This window comes from Odocoileus virginianus, chromosome 32, assembly GCF_023699985.2.
Source record: "Odocoileus virginianus isolate 20LAN1187 ecotype Illinois chromosome 32, Ovbor_1.2, whole genome shotgun sequence".
Classification (NCBI taxonomy): domain Eukaryota; kingdom Metazoa; phylum Chordata; class Mammalia; order Artiodactyla; family Cervidae; genus Odocoileus; species Odocoileus virginianus.
In genome coordinates, this window is record NC_069705.1 from 10,712,023 (window position 1) to 10,738,872 (window position 26,850).

At 49.0% G+C, this 26,850-nt stretch overlaps 1 protein-coding gene across 2 annotated transcripts in view; it reads right to left on the minus strand.

The window, feature by feature from the left end:
- Positions 1 to 26,388, minus strand: part of PLEKHA2 (pleckstrin homology domain containing A2) — a 64,876-nt gene extending 38,488 nt beyond the window's left edge. Inside the window, exons 1-2 of one of the 2 annotated variants that reach the window (XM_070459863.1) lie at positions 26,118 to 26,388; positions 13,073 to 13,236 (exon numbers count right to left, since the gene is read on the minus strand). In XM_070459863.1, the coding sequence (XP_070315964.1) occupies positions 13,073 to 13,213 (141 nt within the window). In that variant the 5' untranslated portion in view covers positions 13,214 to 13,236; positions 26,118 to 26,388. Of the gene's footprint in view, positions 1 to 13,072; positions 13,237 to 25,729; positions 25,840 to 26,117 lie in introns of those variants that run through there. The other variant, XM_020876270.2, reaches the window with a different exon arrangement.
- Positions 26,389 to 26,850: the final 462 nt, after the last annotated feature.

Genomic DNA, 26,850 nt, shown 5'->3' on the forward strand with positions numbered 1-26,850 from the left:
TGCCTGGTCATTCACTAGGAGCCCTCCAAGCCTCACCTTGGGGAAACGACTTCCCCAAGGAGTCAAGTGAAGACAGACAGACAGAGCCCCTTACTCCTGGGGTCAAGCACAGCCTGAGAAAGGAAGGCGAAACCGACAAATGTTTCAAGTCTGTTATGCACCAGGCTTGCTGCGCAAGGTCACTTCACTTCACCCTGACAACCCCATTTCACAGATGAGGAAACTCAGGATGGAGCAGGTGAAGCAAGTTGCTAACCAGGTCACACAAGTACTGTGTAGTCTCATGAGGATTTGAACCCAACCCTGCCTGGTTCTCAAATCCCATGCACCATCCTTTATACCAGGTCACCTCCCATGAGACAGTTCTTCACATTGTCCAGGACCTGCTCAGCATCTACAAGTTGATTATCACCGAAAGGTAAACACAAGAGCAGGACCAGCAGGGTTACACCAAGAGGCCCTAAACAGCTGCCCAAACTGGGCAGGGCAGGAACTAGTCAAACTGGCTCTTGGATGCCAAACTCCAAAAGACCAGGATTCAGAGAGTGAGCAGGGGGAAGGAGAGATGCTGGCACTTCTCGCCTTCTCTTCTGTGCTTCCCGGGTGCCTGGCAGACAGGACCAGCTGGCCCAAGGTTAACTACTGGGAGGAGGAAGGGGTGGACATGGAATTCCAGAGCCAGGGCACGAGCCACCAAGGTCGCCCATGGACTGAAACCACAGCTCGAACCACCAGCAGCCAAGGCCAGACACAGACACTCGAAAAAGCAAGACTTGCTAAATAAGCAGGGCGGTGTGATGGGAACGGAGGGAGCGGAGACCCTAATGCCCTCTGTCCACATCCCAGCCTTGGCCTGGCATGAGAATGACCCAAAGGCAAGTAAGCGAGATACTCCCAAGCTCTGGAGGGGTGGGTGGGCGGGCAATGCTTTACCAAATGCTCTGAGACCAACACATGTCTTCCCCTCGCTCGAGAGTTCCAGCTGCTGGTACCAATTTGACTTAGATACTCAGTTGTGTCCGACTCTTTGCAACCTCATGGACTGTAGCCCACCAAGCTCCTCCGTCCATGGGATTCTCCAGGCAAGAATACTGGAGTGGGTTGCCATGCCCTCCTCCAGGGGATCTTCCCAACCCAGGGATCGAACCTGCATCTCCTGCATTGAAGACGGATTCTTTACCGTCTGAGCCACGACGGAAGCCCAAACAAGAATGCTGTGAGGAAAGGTGAAAAGCCCATGGCTACTCTCTCCGTTCTCGAGGTCAAATATGTTTCAATCTTTCCCTTCAAGAAAAGTCAATCCTGGGACTTCCCCAGTAGGCCAGTGGCTAAGCTTGTGAGTTCCCAATGCAGGGGGCTGGGGTTCGATCCCTGGTCAGGGAACTAGATCCCACATGTCATAGCTAAGACTCGGTGCAACCAAATAAACATTTTTTAAAAAGTCAGTCCTAAAGGGAGGGGACATATGCACACCTATGACTGATTCATGTTGATATACAGCAGAAACCAACACAATTTTGTAAAGCAATTATCCTCCATTTAAAAATAAGTAAATTTAAATTTTAAAAAATAAAATAAAAAGTCAATCATGTGTCATAAATGGCTGTGCTGGGGTAAGGCTTGCATGCTCTTATCCAGCTGTCTCTTTCCAGTGGACACACGCCAGCCCCGGTTCAGCCAGGACAGACGTCATGAAGTGTCAGTCTCTTGGCCACCACAACCCCCAGCTCCTCACTTCCCTCTTCCAAGGCTGATGATAGTGACCTCAGACTTGGTCGAAGGCCTGGGCTCTATTTAATCCCCTGGACACGTTCAAGCTCCAAGACGCCAACTGATGACCACAGACATGGTGCCAAAACATTCAACTCAACAAGCCCTCTCATTGTCCCTTTCCTCAACTCAGCCTCCAGCCCATTTGCCTCAAGCTCCATCATCACATCCCCTCCCCCATCTAAATGGTTCTCTTCCCAACTTCCTCACATCCATCAGCCACTCGACATTCACCCCCAGTCAACCGGGTAACACACTGCTGACTGTTCTACTTCACCCTTGGGTCAGTCACCAAGCCTGTTACCTACTTCCTTCAGACAGCCTTCAGATCTGACCCCTCCTCTCTGTTCCCCCAACACCACCCCCTGCAGACACCGCGGGAAGGTCTAGGACAAATTCCTCACTGTTATCTTCAATCCCAGGCCTTCTCACTTCCCTGTCTATCCTGACATCACTGGCAGAACAAACTTGAACAAGTAGCATCTCTAAAGTAGTGCTATAGAGTTTGTCGGAGCACTCTCCTATTCATTTATCATCACAGCAACAATGTCAGAGCTAGAGGTAACACGGGCTCAGGAAAGGGGATTTTTTTTTCCTAATATACAGCTTAATGAGTTCATCAAGTTGTCCTGTGCTCCACTGATATAACTAACACGATGGATTCTGAAGCAGAATCTGATACGCAGCTCTTCTCGCAAATGCGAAATCACCTACTTTGTGTTAGAGGCATTTTTTAAAATAATAAAAAATATATTTGTTTGTATATAAACATACTATACAAAACAACTATAAAAAACAACTATATAAAAAGATGTATACAACAGATACACTAAACAAACGCTGAAGGTTCCAATCTAAAGCAAAACCTGACAACAATATAACCAAAAACAAATTTTAAGAGAACTAAGAACAGTCATCACCACGGTTCTACATTAGTAAAACCTCTGTTAAGCTTCATATCTTCTGTCTCTTCAGTTGCTTGGACTTTAATAATCAGTAATACAAACTACTTTGCTAGCGTGTGAGATGAGTGCAATTGTGCAGTAGTTTGAACATTCTTTGGAACCAGAGATCAAACTGCCAACATCCGTTGGATCATCGAAAATGCAAGAGAGTTCCAGGAAAACATCAACTTCTGCTTTATTGGCCACACCAAAACCTTTGACTGTGTGGATCGCAACAAACTGTGGAAAATTCTTAAAGAGATGGGAATACCAGACCACCTAACCTGCCTCCCGAGAAATCTGTATGCAGGTCAAGAAGCAACAGTTAGAACTGGACATGGAACAACAGACTGGTTCTAAATAGGGAAAGGAGTATATTGGCTGTATATTGTCACCCTGCTTATTTAACTTATATGCAGAGTATATCATGCAAAATGCTGGGCTGGACGAAGCACAAGCTGGAATCAAGATTGCTGGGAGAAATATCAATAACCTCAGATACATAGATGACACCACCCTTATGGCTGAAAGCGAAGAAGAACTAAAGAGCCTCTTGATGAAAGTGAAAGAAGAGAGTGAAAAAGTTGGCTTAAAACTCAACATTTAGAAAACTAAGATCATGGCATCCGGTCCCATCACTTCATGGCAAATAAATGGGGAAACCATGAAAACAGTGACAGACTTTATCTTGGGGGGCTCCAAAATCACTGCAGATGGTGACTACAGCCATGAAATTAAAAGATGCTTGCTCCTTGGAAGAAAAGCTATGACCAACCTAGACAGCATATTAAATAGCAGAGACATTACTTTGCTAACAAAGGTCCATGTAGTCAAACCCATGGTTTTTCCAGTAGTCATGTATGGACATGAAATTTGGACTATAAAGAAAGCTGAGCACCGAAGAATTGATGCTTCTCAACTGTGGTGTTAGAGAAGACTCTTGAGAGTCCCTTGGACTGCAAGGAGATCCAATTAGTCCATCCTAAAGGAAATCAGTCCTGAATATTCATTGGAAGGACTGATGCTGAAGCTGAAATTCCAATACTTTGGCCACTGATGCAAAGAGCTGACACATTTGAAAAGACCCTGATGCTGAGAAAGATTGAAGGCAGGAGGAGAAGGGGACGACAGAGGATGAGATGGTTGGATGGCATCACTGACTTGATGGGCATGAGTTTTATCAAGCTTCGGGAATTGGTGATGGACAGGGAAGCCTGGCGTGCTGCAGTCCATGGGGTTGCAGAGTCGAACACAACTGAGCAAATGAACTGAATTGAATGCAAATGACTACCATGACTGTCCCAAAGTGCTTCTTAGTTTTTACTTCTTTTTAATTTAAACAAAGCACATCTTGTTATTAAAAACAAGAAGTTTTCTAAATGACTAACATTACCAAAGAAAGCACATAGAGCACTTACAGTGTTTTAAGCTAACTCTCAAAAAGTCCCTACACTATTTTAACTCTTAAAACATCAACTTCTTAATAATTTACCCTAAGCAGAATTTGCATTTTGGTGGGAAAAAAAAAAAGCGAGATCTGTTGTTTGAAATCTTCTTTGGGGAATTTTTCTTCCCAAAGGAATTCTGCATTCTTACTCTAACCCAGAATGGACAAATGCATGCCAGAAATTCCACTTAACCCTTGAAATCATGTGTTTACATGGATAGTTAATATACCGATTACATAAAATCCATGCATTAAAAACACTCTGTCCTCCAAATTTCTGTGGACGTGAAAGTTATACCAGGAAAGTTATATGCTGAGAATATTTCTGGACAGACAACACACAAGAACGTGAAAACACTGGCCGCCTCTGGTTAGGGAGACACGTGACTGGGGGCCAGGAGTGGGAGGCAAAAACTGGTCATTAAATCAGGTCTCCCAGATTTTGAATTATATACCATGTGTGTGTACTGGCCATTTTTAAAAGCAAGTTATCTTCCTGGTTCTTGACATTTTCACAGGTTCAGCATATCATGCAAAAGTCTTTGGCCAAGCCACGTAAAATCCCTGGAGGGACCCTAGTTCCCCTACCAGGGATCAAGCCTGGGCCCACAGCAGGGAAAGCACTGAGTCCTAACCACTGGACAGCCAGGGAATTTCCCCAAAACCTTTTAAACATTGTTAGGAACTTGTTTGAAATCAGCAATGCTCAGAAGAATGGCTGTTCTCATCTACCATTCCTGGATTCGAACTGCGACATTTCCCAGCCTCTGGCCACCCCTGCCTGCTTCAGACTGGCCCCCTCAATCCGAACTGGCATTAGCCAATCTGTCCTGTTACTGCTCATCCTGAATCCAGTGGGTTTTGTACACTGACAGACTCCCACGGTTTGTGTCAAGTCTGAGGTCAAGGGGAGAGTCTGTTAGCAACCAAGGACCTCTGCGCAGTGTTAAACACATTGCAACCTTAAACCTGTTGCTCCATTTCACCTTCATTTCAAAAATCTGAACATAATGCGAGTACGTACTTAAACTCTTGGTAAAGAAATTAAATGTTAATGAAATAGTATACTCTCCCCAAATCTTTTGAATATTGTTGGATTTCAGGGAAATTTTGCTCAAGGAGGATTCCAATACAGAAAGCACAAGTTTTTAAACGTGGCAATTTTTGCCAAGCCTTTAAGGCAAAATTATTGTCCATGCCATAGTATATGTTAATATCATTTTCTACCACTCTTCTGTATTCTTTCTACTAAAATGCTGCCAAATATCCATCTTTATGTCAATACAGCTAAAGCTCTCCGTCCCTTTCAAAGGAAAGAACTGCTTTCAGCTTCAAAAAAAAAAAAGCAAAGGGCTTTTATCAGGGTTCAAGAGTTACCAGGAGAGATGTCATCTTTTTGGATACTATGGTGATGATTTAACATCATGGCCTTTGAAAAATAAGAGCATCTGCCTATTTTTTGGCAAAAGAGAGAAAACACAATCTATGGAGTAAATCTGACAAGAACAACTGTCTAAGTGCAATAATACTGTTTTCATGCTTCGATTCATCCTTTGTTTGAGGCCGTATGATTTAGTCTCACAATTACTTATCCAGATGGGCATCACAAGAGTGCAGTGTTAAGTGTTGTCATGCAACTGAAACAGAGTTGGTTACTCAGTTGGTCAAAGAATAGAGCAGCCCAATGAAGGAATCTCTCCTTTTCTGTCATGAAAAGGACCAACGTTAAAGTAAAACACACCTGCCATGACATCACTGTAATGTTTGCAGGAAATCCAGCCAATGCCTGTCCCTATTCAGGCATTATCTGTGTCCTTGATGTTGTCAGCAGATTGATTTTTAAATGCATGAACCAAGTCAGGGGCCATAATCAATAATATTGAAACTTTCCATTTATAGGGTCCTTTAGAGCTAATGGGTTTCATCCTCTACCTGTTTGGTGCCACCTCTGTCTGGAGTTAAAAGCAACTTGATTGCATACTTTAGCACACAGATTCTAGACTCTTTATCAGGCACTCAAGGCTGTACCTGGTCTGGCACACATACCCACCGAACACACACCCACGACCAACCCTCCCCAGCAGATGCGGCGATGGCCTCCTATCTCTGCTTTGCATCTGAGGGCTGTCCTCAGCTACTGAATCCATTCCATCCACCTGTGCAGGGCCGGAACCCTGACGGTCCACCCTGGGGCATGCGGAAGCCAGCCCCCTTGGGACAACTTCAAGTCCCCAGAGCATAAGGCGAAGCCCATCGTTTGCCAACTTCTGCCGGAGCACTGACCCCCGTCTGCTCCCTCCCCTTCCCTGTCCTGTTGCCAGCTCTCTTAATAAAGAACTTGCCACGAATCCTAGCTGCAGCGAGTCCTGGTCTTCTGGGGAACTCAGAATCCTGAACGCCCCTGAAGCAAGCAAACTCGCCTTTCCTCCTGAGTGCCACCCCTGCTCTATAGCGGCGCTGTTTCCTTGTCCCCGTGTTTCCTTATCCACTTCGGCTCTACTCCAGACAGGCTGCATAACAGTCAAACGAGATTGTTGCTGTTCAGTCGCTGAATCGTGTCTGACTCTTTGCGACACCATGGACTGCAGCACTCCAGGCTGCTGTTAAGTGAAAACATTTCAACCTTCAAAATGCACAACAAACGTGAATCACCTGTAGCAATAACAACTCTAACCTCACTCATCTTTGCAGACCTGGATCTAAGCCACCCCTCCATGAAGGGGGGCCCAGCAGTTTTCTCCCTGCCTCAGTTTTATCTAACTCTCTATCTCCTCACCTACAGCGCAAGCCGCACAAAAGGCCCAGACTCTGTCTTAGGCGTTGTTGCAGCGTCAGCATCCAGGCTGGTGCCTGGCATATGGGGCATATTTAGCAAATATGTGATAAATAATGATGCTGAATTTGTGAAGATCCTGCTCTAGTCCCAGTCCCTTAGGAAATGGAAGGGCGAAAGGCTGGGTTAAGAATCACCCAAAGGGCCCACAATGACTCGCCTAACATACAAAACACCTCAGGGCCAGAGTCAGAACCTGATCCTTGATCTCTCATCTCCCAGGCCTGGGAACATTCCATCCGAGACTCCATCTCCTGGGCCTCCATCGTCCCTGGACCAGCATCACAGAGGAAAACTACAACTCCTTCTCTTGCATCCAAACTAGTGACAGCTGGGCTGTTCACTTTAATGACATGTGTGTGTGTGTGTGTGTGTGTGTGTGTGTGTGTGTGTGTTAGTAACTCAGTCGTGTCTGACTCTTTGCGACTCCATGGACTATATAGCTCACCAGGCTCCTCTGTTCATGGAATTCTCCAGCTAAGAATATTAGAGTGGGTTGCCATTCCCTTCTCCAGGGGATCTTCCTAACCCAGGGATGGAACCCAGGTCTCCTTCACTGCAGGCAGATTCTTTACTGTCTGAGCCTCCAGCGAAGTCCAATGACATGCTACCTTGTTGTAAAGATGGATTGGCATTTTTACTGCTGTAGTTTTCTGTGTGCTGTTTTCACTTTGCCAACTAAATTTGAAGTTTTCTGGTGGCAAAGACCTCTCTGAATTCCCCTCCCCGTCATCTCCTCCACATCAGCATAGGGTTGAGCACATGTATCAGGAGGAAAGAGGCAGACAAAGGTGAAGAATACAGGGCCCAGTGGTGGTCCTTGGTGGTCCAGTGGTTAAAACTCTGAGCTCCCAACACAGAGGGCCTGGGTTTTATCCCTGGGCAGGGAACTGAGTTGCATGCCACAACTCAGAGCCTGCATGCCGCAACTGAAAGATCTCACGCAGCCAAATTAATATTGTTTTAAAAAGGTGAAGAGGGTAGACACAGGAGTGAGACAGACCTGGCTCTGTGCTTACCACCTGCACGGCCTTGAACAAAGCTGCTGACCATCTCTGTACCTTGAAGAGGAAATACTGCATTTCCCAGGTCTCAGGATTACTGAGAGGACCTTAACAAGATAACATGCAAAGCATTTTGCACAATGGCTGGTATACCACACCCACTCAGTGGATATAACTGCAGCTAGTGATACTGGTAGCAGTGGTAATAAAAACAGGCTCTCAAACAGTGACTTCCAAGGGGTTTAAATAAGCATAGGTCAGAGACTTGGGTTCAGAAAAAAAACCAGCTTATTAAATACCGAAACTATTATAGTAGGTGTCTCCTTTTCCCTATAAACTTAAGACGTTCAGTGATGACACACAGTCCCCAGTGTCCTTCTCCACAGGGAAAGACCGACCTTACCCAGGTTTGCTCTTGGGGATCACCTTCCATCCCTCTCTTTCTGACCCCCTGCTTTCTGCTTCACCTCACTTTGCAGAGCCTTCGCTTGGTACAGGCTCTTGTCCCCAGTTCCAGGAGAGCAGTGTTGGACACTCTCCATTTCACAAAGGCATCTCTTTAACAGCCTCTTTCATTCATTCATTCATTCAATGAGCTCACATATATCAAATACTGGACACCAGGGATCAAAAGTCAGACAAGCACATGCCCTTGAAGACCTCCCAGCCCTGAGAGTGCCCCAGCTTCTCTTTCTTAATCAGAGACTCACCTTTGCAAGCTCTCCTTCCTCCCAAGCAACACTAAGGCGACTGCCTCATCCTCAGCCATAACAGCAAGGGAGCTGGTGTCAGACAGCTGGGGTTAGGATCCTGGCTCAGCCACTGTCTTATGACATAACCACGGGCAAACTTCCTCCGCTCTCTGCCTCACCCACCCCACCTTTAGAATGAGGACAGTGATGCCTGCCAACTAGACCTGTCAGAATGAAATGAAAACCTAATAAGCCTGCAAGGAATAAGAATCGTAAAAAAGAGTGGATACATGTATATATATATATAAAACTGACTCGCTTTGCTATACACCTGAAACTAACACAACATTATAAATCAGCTATACGCCAATAAAAGTTATATACAAAATAAAAGTATAAGTCTGAGAGTGAGGCAAAGACAATAAAAACATTTTTCTAAATGTTACTGTTGGAAAAGGTCCTAGAGTACTTGTATCCAAAATGCCTACAAACTATTATGCAATAAAATCATGTATTTATGTGTTAGTTGCTCAGTTGTGTCTGACCCTTTGTAACTCCATGGACTACATGTAGCCCGCCAGGCTCCTCTGTCCATGGAATTCCCCAGGCAAGAATACTGGAGTGGGTAGCCATTCCCTTCTCCAGGAGATCTTCTGAACCCAGGGATCCAATCCAGGTCTCCTGTATTGCAGGTGGATTCTTTACGTCTGAGCGATCAGGGAAGCCCAAAATCTTGCATATGCTCCCCCCCCCAAAAAAAAAAAAACTAAAGAAGTCTTTAGAATAGTGCCTGGCACATAGTAATAAATGCTCACTCTACCATTTTACAGCTTACAAAAAGATCTAGCTTTTAGAGGGAACGGCTGTCTGGCCATTAACACAATGAAGGGCTAAAGCTAACAACTGAAGTACGATGTTCTGAACTGTTGCTATGTCACAGCAAGTCTCTCCTTTTTTAGGCGTCTGCCAGCCAGCTGAAACCTCTGCTTCCAGGGAAAATGAAAAGAATCTTGAGCAGGGACCACAAGCTCTATCTGTAATCCAGGCTCAAAGAAGGCTCTAGCACAGTGCAGGGGGTCAGAGAGGCTCAGGAGGCTTCCCTGGGCAGGGTGGGAAGAGCCTCAGAGGTGGACCCCAGAGACCCCAGCAAGGAGGCCCGAGGCACAGCATCCCAGGGAACTGCAGGTTCTAGAACCACAGACAGCCGATCAGAGGGCAGCACAGAGCCAGGGAACTCCCGAGCACTGGCAACAGTCCAGATCTGAGACAGTGACCTGGTAGTCCTGGGTGATCCATCCACTCTCAGGGGAAGAGAGCTGGGCAGGATTCCCCCAGCACCTGAATTTTTTTTTCCCTTATTTGTTTGTAATTGGAGGATAATTGCTTTACAATGGTGTGTTGGTTTCCACTATACAACAACATGAATCAGCTATAAGTAAACATATAGCCCCTCCCTCTTGAGCCTCCCTCCCACCCCGCCCAAGCACATGAATTTGGGTTGAGAACAGTCCTAGTAGAAAGCAAGAGCTAACCCCCTGAGCTAATAAGACAGGTGAGCAGGAGAAGATACACAAAGAGAGAAAAGGGGAAGGATAAGACTCAGAGACCCCAGCCCAGGGCTCAGTCCTGGCCTCTCAGGAGCCAAATCTACTGGCAACCAATATTTGATTCCAATCCCTCTCATGGTGGGGAGGCAGCACCTTAAATGCTACTTCCTTTCCCAGCAGACGAGTTGCCCCAGTCGTGGACACCCGTGCAGAGCAATATCAGGAATATGATGCAGCAGAGCCCAAAGGCAAACCCAAGACCAACATGTCCTAGGAGGCCAGCATTCCCAGTCCGTCCAGAACGGAAGAGACTGTGTGTGGGTTTCACTTTGCACGCTCAGCACTTTAAATGAACGACGCCCACAGAAGGGCTACCAGGGATGTGGGTGAACCACGGGGCTTCTATTTAAGGTGAAGTCTTTCCCTGAAAGGGGGTTCCCAGGCGGCTCATCAGTTAAGAATCTGCCTGCCAAGGCCAGAAGACACAGTTTTGATGCCTAGGTCAAGATGATCATCTGGAGGAGGAAATGGCAACCCACTCCAGTATTCTTGCCTGGGAAGTCCCATGGACAGAGGAGCCTGGCAGGTTAGAGTCCGTGGAGTTGCAAAAGAGTCGGACACAACTGAGTGAGCAACAACAATAACTTTCCGGGAGAAGGCAGCTGGTGGCAGTGACCTGAGTAGGTTGTCGGAACCTAGAGAGTTTTCTCTCAGCCATCAGATCCACAGGACACATGCCAAAGGTCTCTAGCGGGTGAGACCCCGGATTTTTTGTACTTTCACATCTTACGGCACAGAGCCCTCCCCTACACAGCCTCTCCTCTTCCCAAGTCTCTGAACGAGAGCCAGCTCTCAGCCACACGCCCACCCCCGACCCCCACGCGGCCGTGACCCACAACCAGGTCCGGAGGCCATGCCAGGCTCTGGGGCCCCATCCCATCCAGGGCAGCAGGAAGGAAAGAGCCAAGAGCACTCACAGGGCCAGAAGAAAAAAAGACCCAAGATCCCCAGTCAGGAGCAGGGCAACTTTTTCCCAGACTAGTGATGACTCGAGGGATTCCAGGCACAGCGCTAAAGAGCCTCGGGCGCCGTCTCGGTGCCTGACCCCACGGAACCCTGAGCCAGGCACCCAGTTCCGCTGCTTGCTTGCCAAAGGCAGTCCCAGTGTGAGCCTCCGTTTCCCATCTGTGGCAAACTGGGTGGCCCCCAAAGTCACCTCCCACCCAGGATCCAAACAGGTCCAACCTTTGCCCAGTTCCGGGAACCAGGTCACATTCTCTGCCGGGGCGGGGCCCCAGACTGGAAGAGCAGGAGTGGCCACGAGACTCAGTCCTGCCGAGAGGGAACAGGAAGCACTGTCCAGAGTCGGCATCCAGCCCTGCCAGCCTCTGCTGGACTTCTGCAAGGGTTAAACTCCTGCACCCTTTCTCTTTTTTAATTGTAATTTAACTTAATTTAATAAAATTGTTTTTAATCTTTTGGCTGTACAGTACGGCGTGCTAGATCTTAGTTCCCTGACCCGGGATCGAACCTGCACACCCCCTTGCATTGGTAGCTTGGAGTTTTAACCACTGGACCACAACTCAATGCTCTGTGGTGACCTAAACGGGAAGGAAATCCAAGAAAGAGGGGACATACGCGCGTGTGGCTGATTCACTTTGCTGTACAAGAGAAACCGAGAAAACACTGTAAAGCAGCTACACTCTAACAGAAATTAATTTTTAAAAAAGAGCACATAAGCTCTCTGAAGCTCAACCTTCTCATCTATAAAACAGATGACAATACCTACTTCACTGTTGTGACAGACTCAGTTCATACAGGCTCACCAGAGTCAACTGTTACGTTTCTGGAAATCTGCAAGCCAGCTGTAATGACAGCCATCATTAAAAACTAAACTATATAGAGTTATAAGTAAGTAAAATATATTGAAATTTTTTAAAATTACTGATGGTGAGAAAAGACACCAGATCCCCAAGGGGTAGGAGAAATGAGCTTCCTTTTCTACAATGTGGGGTGGCTTCTTGTGCATGTATGTGCGTGTTGTGTGTATGTGTGCTGTCTGTGCTGTGGGTATTGTATGTGTATGTTGTGTGTGTTGTGTTATATGTGTATGTTGTGTGTGTTTATTTATGTGTTGTGTGTATTACATGTGTGTGTTGTGTATTGTGTGTATTGAGTGTGTTATGTGTTGTGTGTGTTGTGTTACATGTGTGTTGTGTGTGTTGTGTGTATTACATGTGTATGTTGTATATTGTGTATTGAGTGTGTTATGTGTTGTGTGGCGTGTATTGTGTTATATGTGTATGTTATGTGTTGTGTGTTACATGTGTGTGTTGTTTGTATGTTGTGTGTGTTGTGTGTGTGTTGTGTATGTTTTGTGTGTTGTGTGTGTATTGTGTCTGTTATATGTGTGTGTTGTGTGTATGTTGTGTGCTGCGTGTTGTGTGTATTGTTTGTGTTGTGTGTTGTGTGTGTTGTGTATGTGTGTGTTGTGTGTTGTGTGTTACATGTGTGTGTTGTGTGTGTTGTGTTGTATGTATTGTGTGTTGTGTGTGTCGTGTGTTGTGTGCATGTTGTGTGTTGTGTGTATTGTGTGTTGCATGTGTGTTGTGTGTGTGTTGTGTTTGTATGTTGTGTGTATATTGTGTGTGTTGTGGTGTGTGTGTATTGTGTGTGTTATATGTGTATGTCGTGTGTGTGTGTGTGTGTGTGTGTGTGTGTGTTGTGGGATTCTTCCCCTCCCTTCCGACCAGGAGGTTGTACTGCCCGAGAGGGAGGACCCCCCTGTAAGTGATGACCGGGCAGCTGCCTGTACCCTCCCACACCACCGCTCACCTGGGGGTTGTCCATGTACCAGAGCAGGTAGTTGGCCTGCGTGTCCAGAATAAAGTACCTCCGCAGAAACTTGCCGCTGTTCTCATTCTCCTCGATGTCCAGAAACCCACAGATTCGATTCTGCCGATCCACATAAGGCATTCCTGGGCTCTGCTCACATCACCCTGCGTGGCGGGAGGGAGGGAGGGAGGGAGAGGCCGTGAGAAGGAGGGCAAAGCGGTGCCTCGCTCTGGCTGACTCACCTCTGCCAGCAGGGAGGCCAGCACCCCCTCCCACAGGCATCCTTCCCCGGGGCCCCGGACATCCCACCCCAACCAGACCCAGGAAATGTCCATCAACTCCGTTCCACAAATGGTCACCAAAATCCACTAATGTGTATTCAACTAACTTCCTGAGGCTCCACTACATGCCAGGCAGGGTGCGAAGCATCTTCACACTCCCGGAGAATGTAAGCCCAGACTCTGGGTCAGGGGCCTGGGTTCTAGTCCCAGTTCTGGCCCCTTCCTGACTGTGTGGCCACAAACTGTTTCAACCTTTCCAGGCCTCACTTTCTGCCTCTGTAAAACAGGGATAATAATGGGACCTACACCTCCTAAGGTTTTAGTGAGAATTAAATGCTTTGGCCAAAGAATTGATGCTTTTGGACTGTGGTGTTGGAGAAGACTCATGAGAGTCCCTTGGACTGCAAGGAGATCAAACCAGTCCATCCTAAAGGAAATCAGTCCTGAATATTCATTGGAAGGACTGATGCTGAAGCTCCAATAGATCAGCCACCTGATGCGAAGAACTGACTCATTGGAAAACACCCTGATGCTGGGAAAGATTGAAGGCAGGAGGAGAAGGGGATGACAGAGGATGAGATGGTTGGATGGCATCACCAACTTGATGGGCATAAGTTTGAACAAGCTCCAGGAGTTGGTGATGGACAGGGAGGTCTGGCGTGCTGCAGCCCGTGGGGTCGCAAAGATTCAGACACAACTAAGCGACTGAACTGAACTGAAATGCTTGGCAGACATGAAACATCGATAAACACTAGGCATTATTATCACTTTTCAGAAAAGCCTTGTAAAGTAGGTCATAACCCAATTTTATATGTAAAGAAAATATCACAGTGCTCAGTCACTTCAGTCCAACTCTTTCCAACCCTGCGGACTGTAGCCCGCCTGGCTGCTCTGTCCGTGGGATTCTCCAAGCAAGAAAACTGGAGTGGGTTGCCATGCCCTTCTCCAGGGGATCTTCCCGACCCAGGGATCAAACCCATGTCTCCGGCATCTCCTGCAATGCAGATGGATTTTTTACCGCGGAGCCACCAGGGAAGTCCAGAAAGGACTTAAGCTCCAGTACAAATACTTGGATAAACTCTGCTGGGAATTCAGGTGCAAAGAGCAGCGAAGAGCAGCCCCCAGAGCCCTCAGCCCCAGCCTCACTTCCTTCACTTCACTATCTCCCAGAAGCCACTTGTCATCGGAAGGGTGAGGGAGCAGAAGACACCCATCTGCAGACACCGCCCCTGATTGCAGAACAGGCTCCAGCGATTTGAGACAAGCCGCATCCTGGGCATCTCCAATCCTGGCTTCCTCCTGTCTGATTAGCCGAAGTAAAAGCCCCGTTGTCTTCCCCAAGAGGATAAGCGCCCTCCAACAGGCAGGCACATCCCACCTGGGTGGACAGCACACTGCAGAAGTGGGATCCGAAGCACAGGGATTAGAAAACCCCACGAGACAGTCAGACCCTCGGGGACAGACACCACCCACCCCGGGTCCCGCTTGAATAGACCCAGAGAACAGATGTGGACACAGTGGGGGAAGGAGAGGGTGGGATGAATTGAGAAAGTGGCATTGGCTCCAACAAAAAGAAATTCACTGTGACCCAAGCCCGCCATGGCCCCGAGCCTCTGACTAAGCTCGGCGGAGAGGCAGCTGGCTTCGGGCCGTGCCCTGCTGACCCTGGGTCAGCCTGTGAGCCTAGATGCCACACCCGCAGGCCTCCGGGCCAAGAGAAAAGTCTCACAGGCAAAGACACGCGATCCCACAAGGTGAGGCGGATTCTAAGGATGTTGACGATAGCGCGATGGACTCTCTAAGGGGCCTTGTGGAACTGAGGCTGCTCCAAGGAAAAAAATACTCCGCTCACACACCAAGATGCTAGGGAAGAGCGAATCCCGGATTCTAGGTAAGGTCAGGCAGAAATTGGGACGTGGGGCAGGCGATTCAGGCAGGAGGCAGACAGGTCAGGGATCTGGTGGTAACTCATTAAGTAATGATGGGGGGCAAAAAATGTAGCGGGCAGGGCAACGGGACAGAGATGAAACAGCACAGCTAGAAAAAGAGAGTAAAAGAAGAGGTAAAAAAGGGAGAGAAAAGTGGAAAAAGGAGGTTTTTCCAAGATGGCACAGTGGCAGAGGGACGCCAAGCGTGGGGGTGGGGGAGACACCCCCCTTCCCCGCACACAGTGCATCATGTGGCCTGAGGTCCCTGTGGGCAGCTTCCCAAACTAAGCCTCCACCCCAGCTTTAGTCTCACAACCGGCCCAGCAGTGAGTTCAGGAGAGATGAGATGGGCTTTTTAAGCCAAGGGTTAGGAACGAATGCCACAGGAGCGATTTCAAGTCTCGCAGACACCGGGTCAAAGACGAGGGGGAGAGAGGTCAGAGGCTAGTTGGGGAGGAAGTGGATGGATCCCTGAGAAAGGATGGAGCTTCCCCCAGGGAATCAGGGGAACTCAGGAGTCCCAGGCAGAAAGGCCAGGTCAGCCCTGCAGTGAGTGTACAACCATCCCCCAGGAAAGCTCAGCAAACTCCCATGATGCCAGCCCGGCCACAATGACAGACGTTCCGGGGCCTCCTGGGCTGTCACCACTCCTGGGACATCTCTAAGAAGAAGGGTATAAACTGCAGCGGATAACACAGTCGACCATTTCTGGGTGCAGCCAATAAGCCAGTAATACTGGCATCTGTCCTCACGCTTCCTTTCCAATATCCCCTCTTTAGCCCAAGGGGATTAATCGGTGTCTTTTACCCAAGTCAGAGGCCAGAGAAGGCACTCCTTCCACCATCAACATTTGTGAACAGGGGGCTGCCCATTTGCATGGATCCAAGGGTGGGCTTTCCCAGTGGCTCAGTTGGTAAAGAATCTGCCTGCAATGCAGGAGACCCAGGTTCGATTCTTAGGTTGGGAAGATCCTCTGGAGAAGGGCATGGCAACCCACTCCAGTATTCTTGCCTGGAAAATCCCCATGGATAGAGGACTCTGGCAGGCTACAGTCTATGGGGTGGCAGAGTCCAGCATCACTGAGGGACTTTCACTTTTTTCAAGGGAGGAAGAGGACTCACAGGAACCAAAAGACAAGTTAATAAAAGGAAGAATTTTGGTTACATATCTCCTGAGTGTGGTTCTAGCCTGGTGCGGGGGGTGGGGGAGAAGCTGCTCAGATGTCCTGAGAAGCAGCTGAGTCACACAGCTCATCATCCTGTGGGAGGTGGGGGGGGGGGGGGCACGCAGAATGTGCGGCAGGAGAACCAAGCATCACATAGAAATGTGGCTAGATCCACCCACGCAGAAGCGACACGCAAACCTGAGGTCCTGAGCCCAGGCCTCTGACAGCGCATCCTCGTCCCAGCAGCTGCTAAGATTTGGTACAGGGTGCCGGCCGCCCCCAGCTCCAAATCCCCTCTCCCTACCTCTTAGCCTGCCTCCATCATCAACCAAGTCTCCGGGGACTGCTCCCCTTTTTCCCACAGAGGCCCCTCAAAGACAATTCACTCTGCCCCCAGCCCCCCACACCCCAACCATCTGGCCTGGAGGGGAGAAAGAGCCCCCAGCCCATAAAGGGGGCAGGACTTGATGAAACATGCACATACTGTCACCCCTTCGAAACATCCTTTCCAGCTCTCATGATACTCCTCAGGTGTAACAGTCTAGCCTGTCCTGTAAACTCTTCGTTTTAACCAAGTTCCCCAAAGTAAAAATACTGGGTAAACCGTGACACTGGGGGATGAGTCCCAGGAATTGCCCCCCCACCCACCATATCCTGGGACCCTCACCCAGACAGTGACTCTGGTCCCATCTCTTGGGACAACACGGCAAGTGTTCTTGTTGTCGGGTCAGACCACCAGACAGCATTCTCTCAGGCCAGCCCCTCCATCTTCAATACCAAGGCCACCTAGCAAGGAGTTCAACACACAGCGGGCAAATTGTTTGCAGGAAGGGACCGTGGTCCACCCCATTCAGCACCCTCTCTTTCCAAAGCATGCCAACCTCCCTAGCATTTTTTCATTTTTAGTGCAAAACTCACAATATAACAATGCTGGCATTAAAAAAAAAAAAATCACTCCAGCCAATCATTTACAGTTTTGCATGCTTTTTCATGCCCCTGTCCACATAATCAACCTTCTTAAAACTTTCAATTATATCATAAACATGTTCCATGTTCCTGCCCAGTCTTTATAATCAGTGTTTTTAATGGCTGCATAACATCACTGGACTGGACTTACTATAATTTACTTAAACCATGTCTCCATGATTAGACAGTTAGATGATATCCAATTTTTCTAATGCTAAAATTCATGTTTTTATACTTTGTTTCTTCTTTTGCATACGGATACCACATAAATTCCAAGTCATAATAAGACTAGATCATAGGTTATGATCTTTTATAACTCTTGAGACCCATTACAAAATTGCTTTCTAAAATTATTTCATCTGTTTACACTGCAGCCAGCAACATATTGTTACATTGCTATAATCCTACATACACTGAATGCTCTTATTATTTTCAACTGTGGCTAGTTTAAATATATAATGACGCCCAGGGAGGCAGAACATTTTCTCATGTTCACTTCCTGCTTCATCTTCCTTCCTAGACTTTGCTTAATGCAAATCAAAAGTATGTGTGCACACATCAATTTCTCTTCCTCTCTCTCCCTTCCACATAGACACACACACACACGTCAAACAAAACCAAAACATGGCTTCACATAATCCAAGTAAGAAAATAGTGGTTCACAATGAAAAGTAAAAGAGGCAAGTTTTACATGATCTAGATGTCTTGTAAGTTCCTAAGTATATGCTGTAGGTGAAAATGTTAAATATTTAATTCATGATAAAAGTGAAACTTTTAGAAAGAAAGGGACTTTGCATGGAGTCTGCCTACTGAGCAGCAGCAGAAAATGAGTTAAATGCCAACCTGGCCTAACCGGAGATTGCTGGCCAACACCTGCCCACTGATGAGATAAAGGTCAGGAGAAGCAGTCAACAGCTGCCCACCTTCCAATGAGATGAGGGCGTCGGGCGATACCCCTGTCCCCAAATATCACTCCACTGCTCCTTCCAGGACATTGGGCTCCTTCACAGGAGGAGATTCAAGCCAATAAACTCGTCCCCTAGGAATTGAGGCAACTGACATCTTTATCAGGCTCATTAATACATAACAGATAACCTGGGACTTCCCTGGTGGCCCAGACTCCGCACTCCCAATGCAGGAGTCCTGGGTTCGATCCCTGATCAGGAAACCAGAGGACAGGTGCTGCAACTAACACCTGGCAGGGCCAAATAAATATATATATTTTTTAATTAAAAAAATACTTACATATATAATAGATCTATATATAATAGATCACTGGGACCAAGACCCCAAGAAAGTAAACCATGTCCCAGCAGAAGACTGATGCACCAGCGGGGAAGAAAAGTAAGAAGGCTGCAGCCTGAAACACATGACATCTACTTGAAGACACTGCCTAGAATTTTTACAAACCTAGGACAGGAGTGGCAACCTTTCTGGAAAGTAACTTGGCAATACGGAACAAGAGAGCTAAAAATGTGCAGTTTATACCCTCTGACCCCAATAATTCTACTTCCAGCATTCCATCCAAGTAAATAAACAAAGATGCAAATACAGATTAAAATAAAAAGATAGCAACTGCAACTGAATTTATAATGAAAAAGTTGGAAATACTCCGAGCGTTCCAATGATTAGGGAATAAGAAGTGACAGGATATTCACATGAAGGATATGCTGCACATAAGGAAATGCTGCACAATCTTTTAAAAGACTATGTTTTCACATAATTTTAAATAAATTAGGAAAAAACCCACCATAAGTTTTAAGATACAGTAACACAATTTAGAATATGAACCCAAGGCCTCTAAATATTGTTTTTGTATTTCTGTATTTGGATAGAAAAATACTGACATCCAGACACTAAAATATTAGCAGCTATTATTCATAGGTCATGGGCAAACTTTATCTACATCTGTATATTTTTCATATTTTCCAAATTTTTCTACAGGAAATGCATGCTACTTTATTTAGCAGGGAGGAAAGCTATTTAACTCCACACATACCCCCATCCCCAGGGTAGAAGTTTTGAAGCTGAGAAAAAATTTCTCAATTCTCCAGAGTCCATAAAGTAGCAAAACTGTGCTTAAATTATAGCCCTCTTGGGACTTCTTGTGTTTCAAAGTCTTAAATCTAATAAAGCCCTATTCCACCCATCACTACTACTCAAAACCTTGGTACCTACCCAGAGGGCTTTGGTGCCCTCCAACCTAGTTGGGTTTCTCACTTCCTAATGCAACCTCCTGGAAGAGAGGCTCTTTCTTTCCCTTCTGGGTTTGGTTCTTTGCTCTCTGGTCTTCATAAAAGGAGCCCCTGTCCTGGGGGTCAGCTGAAGATTCACAGCCAAGCTGGTGCCTCACTCCTGCTGCTGCTATACCCTCTGCGACGCAGCCCGCCAAGTGCTCTGGGGAAGGGAAGCAGGGACCCCCCAACAAAGACCCACCACCACCACCACCCCCCCTACTCCCGGCAGTGGAATTTTCCTTCTTGAAATCTGGGAGATGGGACTGACGCATTTAAATTGAACGTCTAGACGAATGAAAAGATGGATAAAGTTTTTTAAAGAAAAGCTAAAGAGCTATTAATTCATAAAAGCTCTGGCGGACTGTATCGGATGTCTTATTTTTAAGATCACGAATGTGGGTTTTGAAGATATAGAAAAAAAAAATAGAGGGAATTAAGGGAAACTCATCTGCCTGATTGTTCTGATACTTCAAACAACAGAAGTGATAACAGAGATAAAGCCTTAAACGGTACTGGTTCCAGGATGAAATAATCCACTATAATCTCCTACAGTTCAGAACGGAAAAAAAAATACATTCATCCATTTGTACATTTGGAGATTCTTCTTTCACGTGATTTGGTGTTAGCAGGACAGGGAATTCCAAGGATTCTGCTTCAGAAAAAAAGTCAGGAAGGTGTTTCTTGACATGGAGTGAATATATGTGCTATCTTGTCACCCTCCAGGGTGGAAGCTGGGGACAGCAGCATCGGTGGTGAGCGAGAGGGACACCGCAGGAAATTGCTAAACTTCTACAGGAGAAAGTGAATCGGGAAATGACATCAGAGGTCTCAGCAAGGGCTGTAATGAGCAGACAGGAACTGGGGTGTGGAGTTAGAAAACGCTGGGCCAGGCGATCAGAGAGGTGGCCTGTGTTTCAATCCTCCAGCCTATGTCAGGGCGCATTGTGGAGGGCCCAGCAATGCTCAGGGGCTCAGTAAAAACACAACAGCAATAACAACAACAATACAAGCAACGTCTATTTGGCAACCCAGCCCTGAGACTCGGCCAAAGATTGCAACTTTGAAAGTGTGGGAACATCTATTTCCTATGGTTACAATATCACTGCATTCTGAAACTGTCATAAGAGCACATTCCAAATAGTCTGAGGCTGGAGAATAATGTGCAAGAGAAGGGAATGTCCTGAGCACACGTCCCCAGCGGAAGAGCAGGCTGAGGAATGCAGACATCCACAGGAATGGGGAGGGGAGGAAAAGGTGCCCAGTCCCCAGCGGACCCAAGAACCCTGAATGGAGGCAAGAAACACTCTAGGAAAGTTTTCAGGGGGGAACAAATTGCTAGGGAAAATGCAGGAATGACTGAATACTGATACTGAAAATGACAAATATTTTACATATTCACGATCTCTCTGAACAACAACCTCATCGCTGTTCAGAGAAAATGTGGCTGCTGGATGGAGCTGGCAGGAAGCAAAGGTCTGCCTTTGACTCAAGGTTCCAGACCCCAGGGAATTCACAGCACTGGAAGCAGTCACAGGGGTGGGGGTGGGGGTGGGGGCGATAAATAACCTATAAAAACTGAGATCTTCCACTTTCGGAATGTGAAAGTCCCCAGTTAAAAGATTCAACAGTTCAGTTTCTCTGTAGGGATTCCTAATGGTAGCAGCAAAGACAGCATCCTTATTTCTCCTAAGTACTAGCCTTTTGCAAGGTGCTGGGAGAGTATAAACAGCCTAAGCCTGCTAGTCTAAATGCCTTGGGCTCTGTCCCTGGAAGCAGGGAAGGAGGAGGGGCTGGGTGTGGCCCAGAGCCTGTGCGGAGGACAGCGATCAGTCGGTTAGAGTGCATCTGATGAAACTCTGGCAAGAAGAGGGCGTGCTGACTTCACCAACGTGCTGGGGTAAAGGGAAAGACCATGGGTTTCAGAGCCAGACAGACTCGACTAAACTTTCCGGAGCCTATTTCCTCGTGTGCAAAATGGAGAGAACTGCTGTACCTACTTCAAAGGCTGCCGTGTGGATTAGAAATGTGTGAAAAGTGCTTAACAGGAGGTCTGGTAAAGACAAAGCACTGCGTAAATGTGTGTGTGGGGGGGGGAGGGGGGATGGGTAGGTCTGGAGTGCCTAACAAGTAGTAGATGAGTCCCATCACTCGTTTAAATAGGGCGGACAGCTGCCAGACTGTCTCCACCCCTCCAATATCAGTAAGCAAATCCCACTGGGAAAGCAGTGACACTGGAATCTCTCACAAGGATTCAAATGAGCTGTCGTTACTCACCCATCTCCTCGTAGAACCATCATATTTCTCACCTTAAATTTATCAAAGAAGTTATTGAAAAAAGTGCAAGAGATCCATGGGATCCATATGGGCCAGGCCACCCAGCAGGTTCACAGAACCAGACCTGCAATCAGGTGCCAGGAAAGGGACTCTGGAGCCACCTCCTGCTCAGCTCAGGGCGGGGATCAGAGATGCTCTCTGCAAGTGGACGGCCAAACGGAGTCCACACTGATGGGAGAGTGAGCCCTCACCTTTGCCTTTTAACCATCGAGTGTCTCAAGGAGAAGGGGACCTGACTTCCCACCCTCTTTATCTCAGCTGGCCAGCCTCTAAGGGCACAAAGGTCCAGACCTGAAAGCATCCTGCTGCCCTGGGCAGTGTTGGAAGCTCCAGTCCCAGCAGGCGTGGATCTTCCCCCCAGGGGAGAGAACCCAATTCAGTCTTTAATCTTCTGCAAGTCAATTCAATCAGTGGGGGTCAAGGGTAAAGAAAAGGCTTCCAGGAGAGAGAGAAGTTATAAAGCCCTAAAGGTGGATGGTTTTACCAGCAGGGACCAGGGGAGGGGAGAGCAGAGCAACCCAGGTAATTGGAGTCTTCCAATTACTGTCCCACCGTACCAACCACCAGCCTACGTAGACCCATCTCTCCTACCCCATTGCCCCGCCCTGGCCAATTCCCTGGCTCAGTGATGGGCTTGTATCAGACAGAGCTAGCAGTCTTCTCTTGCTGTCACATGACAATATTTTTTCTGCTTTCTTCCTTTCCAAAGCCTAACAGACTGGACCACCAGGGTCCTCTCCAGCTCACCAAGATGCACGGAAAACTGAAAATAAGACAGCCCCAAGGGCTCACTCAGGCTAATGCTGAAGCTCCAACACTGTGGCCACCTGATGCAAAGAGCCGACTCACTGGTAAAGACCCTGATGCCGGAAAAGACTAAGGGCAGGAGGTGAAGGGGATGACAGAGGATGAGATGGTTGGATGACATCACTGACATGATGAACATGAGTTTGAGCAAACTCTGGGAGACAGTGAAGGACAGGGAAGCCTGGTGTGCTGCAGTCCATGGGGTTGCAAAGAGTCAGACATGACTGAGCAACAATAGCTGCTTGTGGTGGAGGAGGGAAGAAGCAGGGAAAAGCATCGCTCCAGCACCCAGACCATCTTTTCCAAACTCCAGGACTATGTCAGCCAGAATAAGCGCCACAGTTTCAGGGAAGCCGAAGAGATATTTACTGCACTGGGGCCACAGTAAGATCCAATTTGAGGGGCATCACCCACCTGTCCACCTGCCCCACGAAGAAGATGGGAGATTCACAAAGCGCCGGCTGAACGCACATCCGAAAACCATGGCCCTGCTGACCTGGGCTCCTCAGTGACCCAGCGCTTACCGCGAGCATTAGGCAAGCCAGCAGGCAGGCTGCTCAGAGGGGCTTGGGGGATATTGCTGAGGCTTCACCCTTCTCGTTTTTGCAGAATCTCTCCATAAGCAAGCACCAACCAAAAGCAGCATATCTCCAGTATTTATTTTAACCTCGGGGGGAAATACTGAGCTGAGAACAGTTCAGCACATTAGGATGACATGACGGGATTTGCAGGCCCCACTTCCTTATACAGAAGAGAGAAGCAAGCACCAATGGCAAAAGAAAAGAAGGGTTGCAGACTCTCCCCCAAAGGGCAGGTGGTTTTTCAATCCACACCCAGGTGATCACCCACCCACCTGTGAAGTGTGCCAGTCTCCCATCAGTAGGAGTGCCACGCACACTTGTCAAAAGCGGGGCTGAGGACTTTCCTGGTGGTCCAGAGGTTAAGAATCCACCTGTCAATGCAAGGGACACGGGTTCAATCCCTGGGCCGGGAAGATCCCACAGGCTGTGGGCCAACCACACACCACAACTACTGAGTCTGTGCTCTATATGCTCCACAAGAAGGGAAGTCACTGCAATGAGAAGCCCGTGCACCACACCCAGCAATGAAGACCCAGTGCAGCCAAAAATAAATAAAATATTTTAAAAATAAATAATCAGCTATATGCTGTCCATATGAGACTTAATTAAAAAAAAAAAAAAAACTGCAGGGCTTACAAAGAGGGCAAAGGGCACTTAGATCCAAAGGCAACATCCAAGATAAATCCTCACAAACCCGCTTGAACCAGTCCGAGGCACTTTCACACTGCACTCTCCTCTTCCATTTGGACTGGGCAAACAATTCCTGTGCTTGCAGTCAGTCACTCATTCATTCAACAAACATTTACTTAGCACCTAGCAGATGTCATACACCAGGCTGGCACAGAGTCTAGACTACAAGCTACAGCCAAAGTCACCTGCATTCAAGGGGCATACAACACAGAACGCTAATATCTGAAAAAGGATGAAGATGTTTTTTAAAAGCCTCTGGCTTCTTGGGTTTCCCTGGCTCAGTAATAAAGAATCTGCCTGCCAATACAGGAGACATAGGTTCGATCCCGGGTCGGGGAAGATCCCACATGCCACGGGGCAAGTAAGACACTGTACCACAACCACTGAGCCTCTGCTCTAGAACCTGGTAACCGCAACTACTGAAGCCCCTGCACCCTAGAGCCAGGACTCCCCAACAAGAGGGACCACCGAAATGGGAAGCCCACTGGAAGAGTAGTCAAGCCCCCAGAACATCCCCCATTGCAACCAGAGGCAAGCCCTGGAAGCCAGGAAGACCCAGCACAGCCAAACATTAATTCCAAAAAATAATTAATTAAAAATTTTAAAAAGCCTCTGGCTTCTCAAAGCATGCTGGATCTCAATTTTCACAATCTGCACTCTGTTCTAAGTACCGGTGGACCTCCTCTGGCCTCTTCAGGTGGTAAGCCCCCTGAAGACAGAGGCTATCTTTTGTTCAGCACTGTCTTTGGTGTCTTAATTACCCCAAAAATTCCCATTGAATGTAACTGAAATAGAAAACATTTCTACCCTTCCCAGATCTTTGGCCTTACAGTTTTGGAAGGTTCTGCCCCCCAAGACAGAGAGATGATGAAGCTTCAGAAAGGAGGAAAGCCGGGGCGGGGTGGGCGGGGGGGGGGGGGGGGGGGGGGCGGGTGACAGACTTAGATATATCGAACACAACCGGAGTACAAGGTTGGAACTTCAGCCCAAGAGGCACCCAGCCCTCGGCGGCCCGCGGCGCCCCCTCCCCCTCCCCCTTCCTCCTGGAGCCACAGCTGGCGTCCCGGTAGAAGGCCCGTCCCCTCCCCCTGCTCCGCTGTTTGCTCTCCTCCGAAAATCCCCATTTGGAGTCCTAAAGAAAGACAGGGGGGTGGGAGGGGTACGAGAGGAGTTAGAAGGGGAAGATGCGCCGAGTAGGAAGGAAACCTCCCCGCGAGGGGCTGGGGGCAGGGCTGGTCTGGGGAGGGGATGTGACCGCCTCGAGCGAGCTGGCCCGGCCGCGCCTCCTCTCTGGACGTGTCTGCACACTTTTCGTTCCTTACACTGCCTCTCTTCTCCCTTTCCTCTCTTTTTTTTTTAATTCGATGCATTAACAGTCTTTAGAACTGGAGCAGAAGAGGGAAGCGTGTAAGGTGGAGGGGAAGAAGTTGATGAGACAGCCAGCCAGATCCCCTTGCGTGCTTTCCCCAGTCTGGCACCCCCACCTGCATTTTAGGGCAGTTTCCTTCAAGTCACCCCAGTGCCCGCAGTTCCAGAAGCCCGAGGGAGCTTGAACTGGGCCCACTGGGCGGCGGGGGATCTCCCTGGGGAGCGTTCTAGGCCTGCCACGGAATAAGGGGAAGAGAAAGATGCGTCTCCGAGGCCCCATCCGTGCCCCGGGGGACTTGCCTGGACGCCGTCCGCTCTCCTCCCCTACCCGCAGCCCCGGCAGTCGTTGCAGGGAGGCCACCCCAGCGCCAGAACCCGCCGAGAAGTTTCGCCGCTGCAAACGTGAGAAATCGCAGCTCGGCAGAACACCCGCCCCCACCCAGTCGGCGGCCCCACCCCCGCAGCCCGACCCCTGGCGGCGGCGACCTTGACCACCCCGGACGCTCCCGAGGGCCGAAGCGGGGAGGGCTGCCCTGCGGGCTCCCCGGGGGCCATCGGAGGCGGCCAGGGGCGGTGGCGACCCGCCCCGGGGTCCTGGGTCCGCAGGCAGGCACCCCCCCACCCGCCGCCCGGCCTCCCTGCCGGCCCCGGCGGCGCGCGCCCCGGCCCGCGCGGGCGCCCCACTTACCCCGCCGCGCAGGGCCGGGGCTCGGGCAGGGTGCGCGCGTTACATCCGGCTGGAAGCGCCTCTCCCGCCCGCCGGGCCGTCTCTCTCGGGGGACGGAGGGGACGAGGGGTGGTCTCTGTCGCCGCCAAACTCTCGGGGGCCTCTGGCTCCTCCTGCTCTTCTCCCCCCGAGCCCTCACCCACTCTTTCTCTCTCGTCTCTCGGCTCTTTTTTCCGGGTTAATTACGTTTCGCATTAAAGCAAAACCCAGCCCCGGATGTGAGTACAAAGCTCCGCCGAGCCCGCCGGGGGAGGAGAGGGGTGCCGGGGCGGCCGGGGGGCGCGGCCGGGGGCGCGGACCTCGCGGGGGCGGGGATCCCGGGGGCGGCCCCCGAGGCTGGGTGCGGGGAGCACCTCCTCACCCCGCCCTCGCCGGCGGGGGGCGGCCGCGCAGGTGGGACGCGGGCTGGGAAGCCCTCCTGGCGGAGGGAGGCCCTGCCTCGGACGCCGGGCCCGGGCAGCAGGTGTCCGAGCGGGAAGGGGGCCCGGGGATGAGAGCATCCTTGGGGGAGGGAGGCGAGCCGGCGCGCGGGCTCTCTCGACTCCATTTCTTCTTCCCCAGCCCTTTCCTGCAGAGACTTCAGCCGATCCTCCCTCGGACCCCGAGTCTTTAGCCATCTGGGACCGCGGGGCTGAGGTTTAGGGTTAGGGTCGAAGCAAGTTATCTCAGCTCTCCCAGGTTGTCACGAATGAGC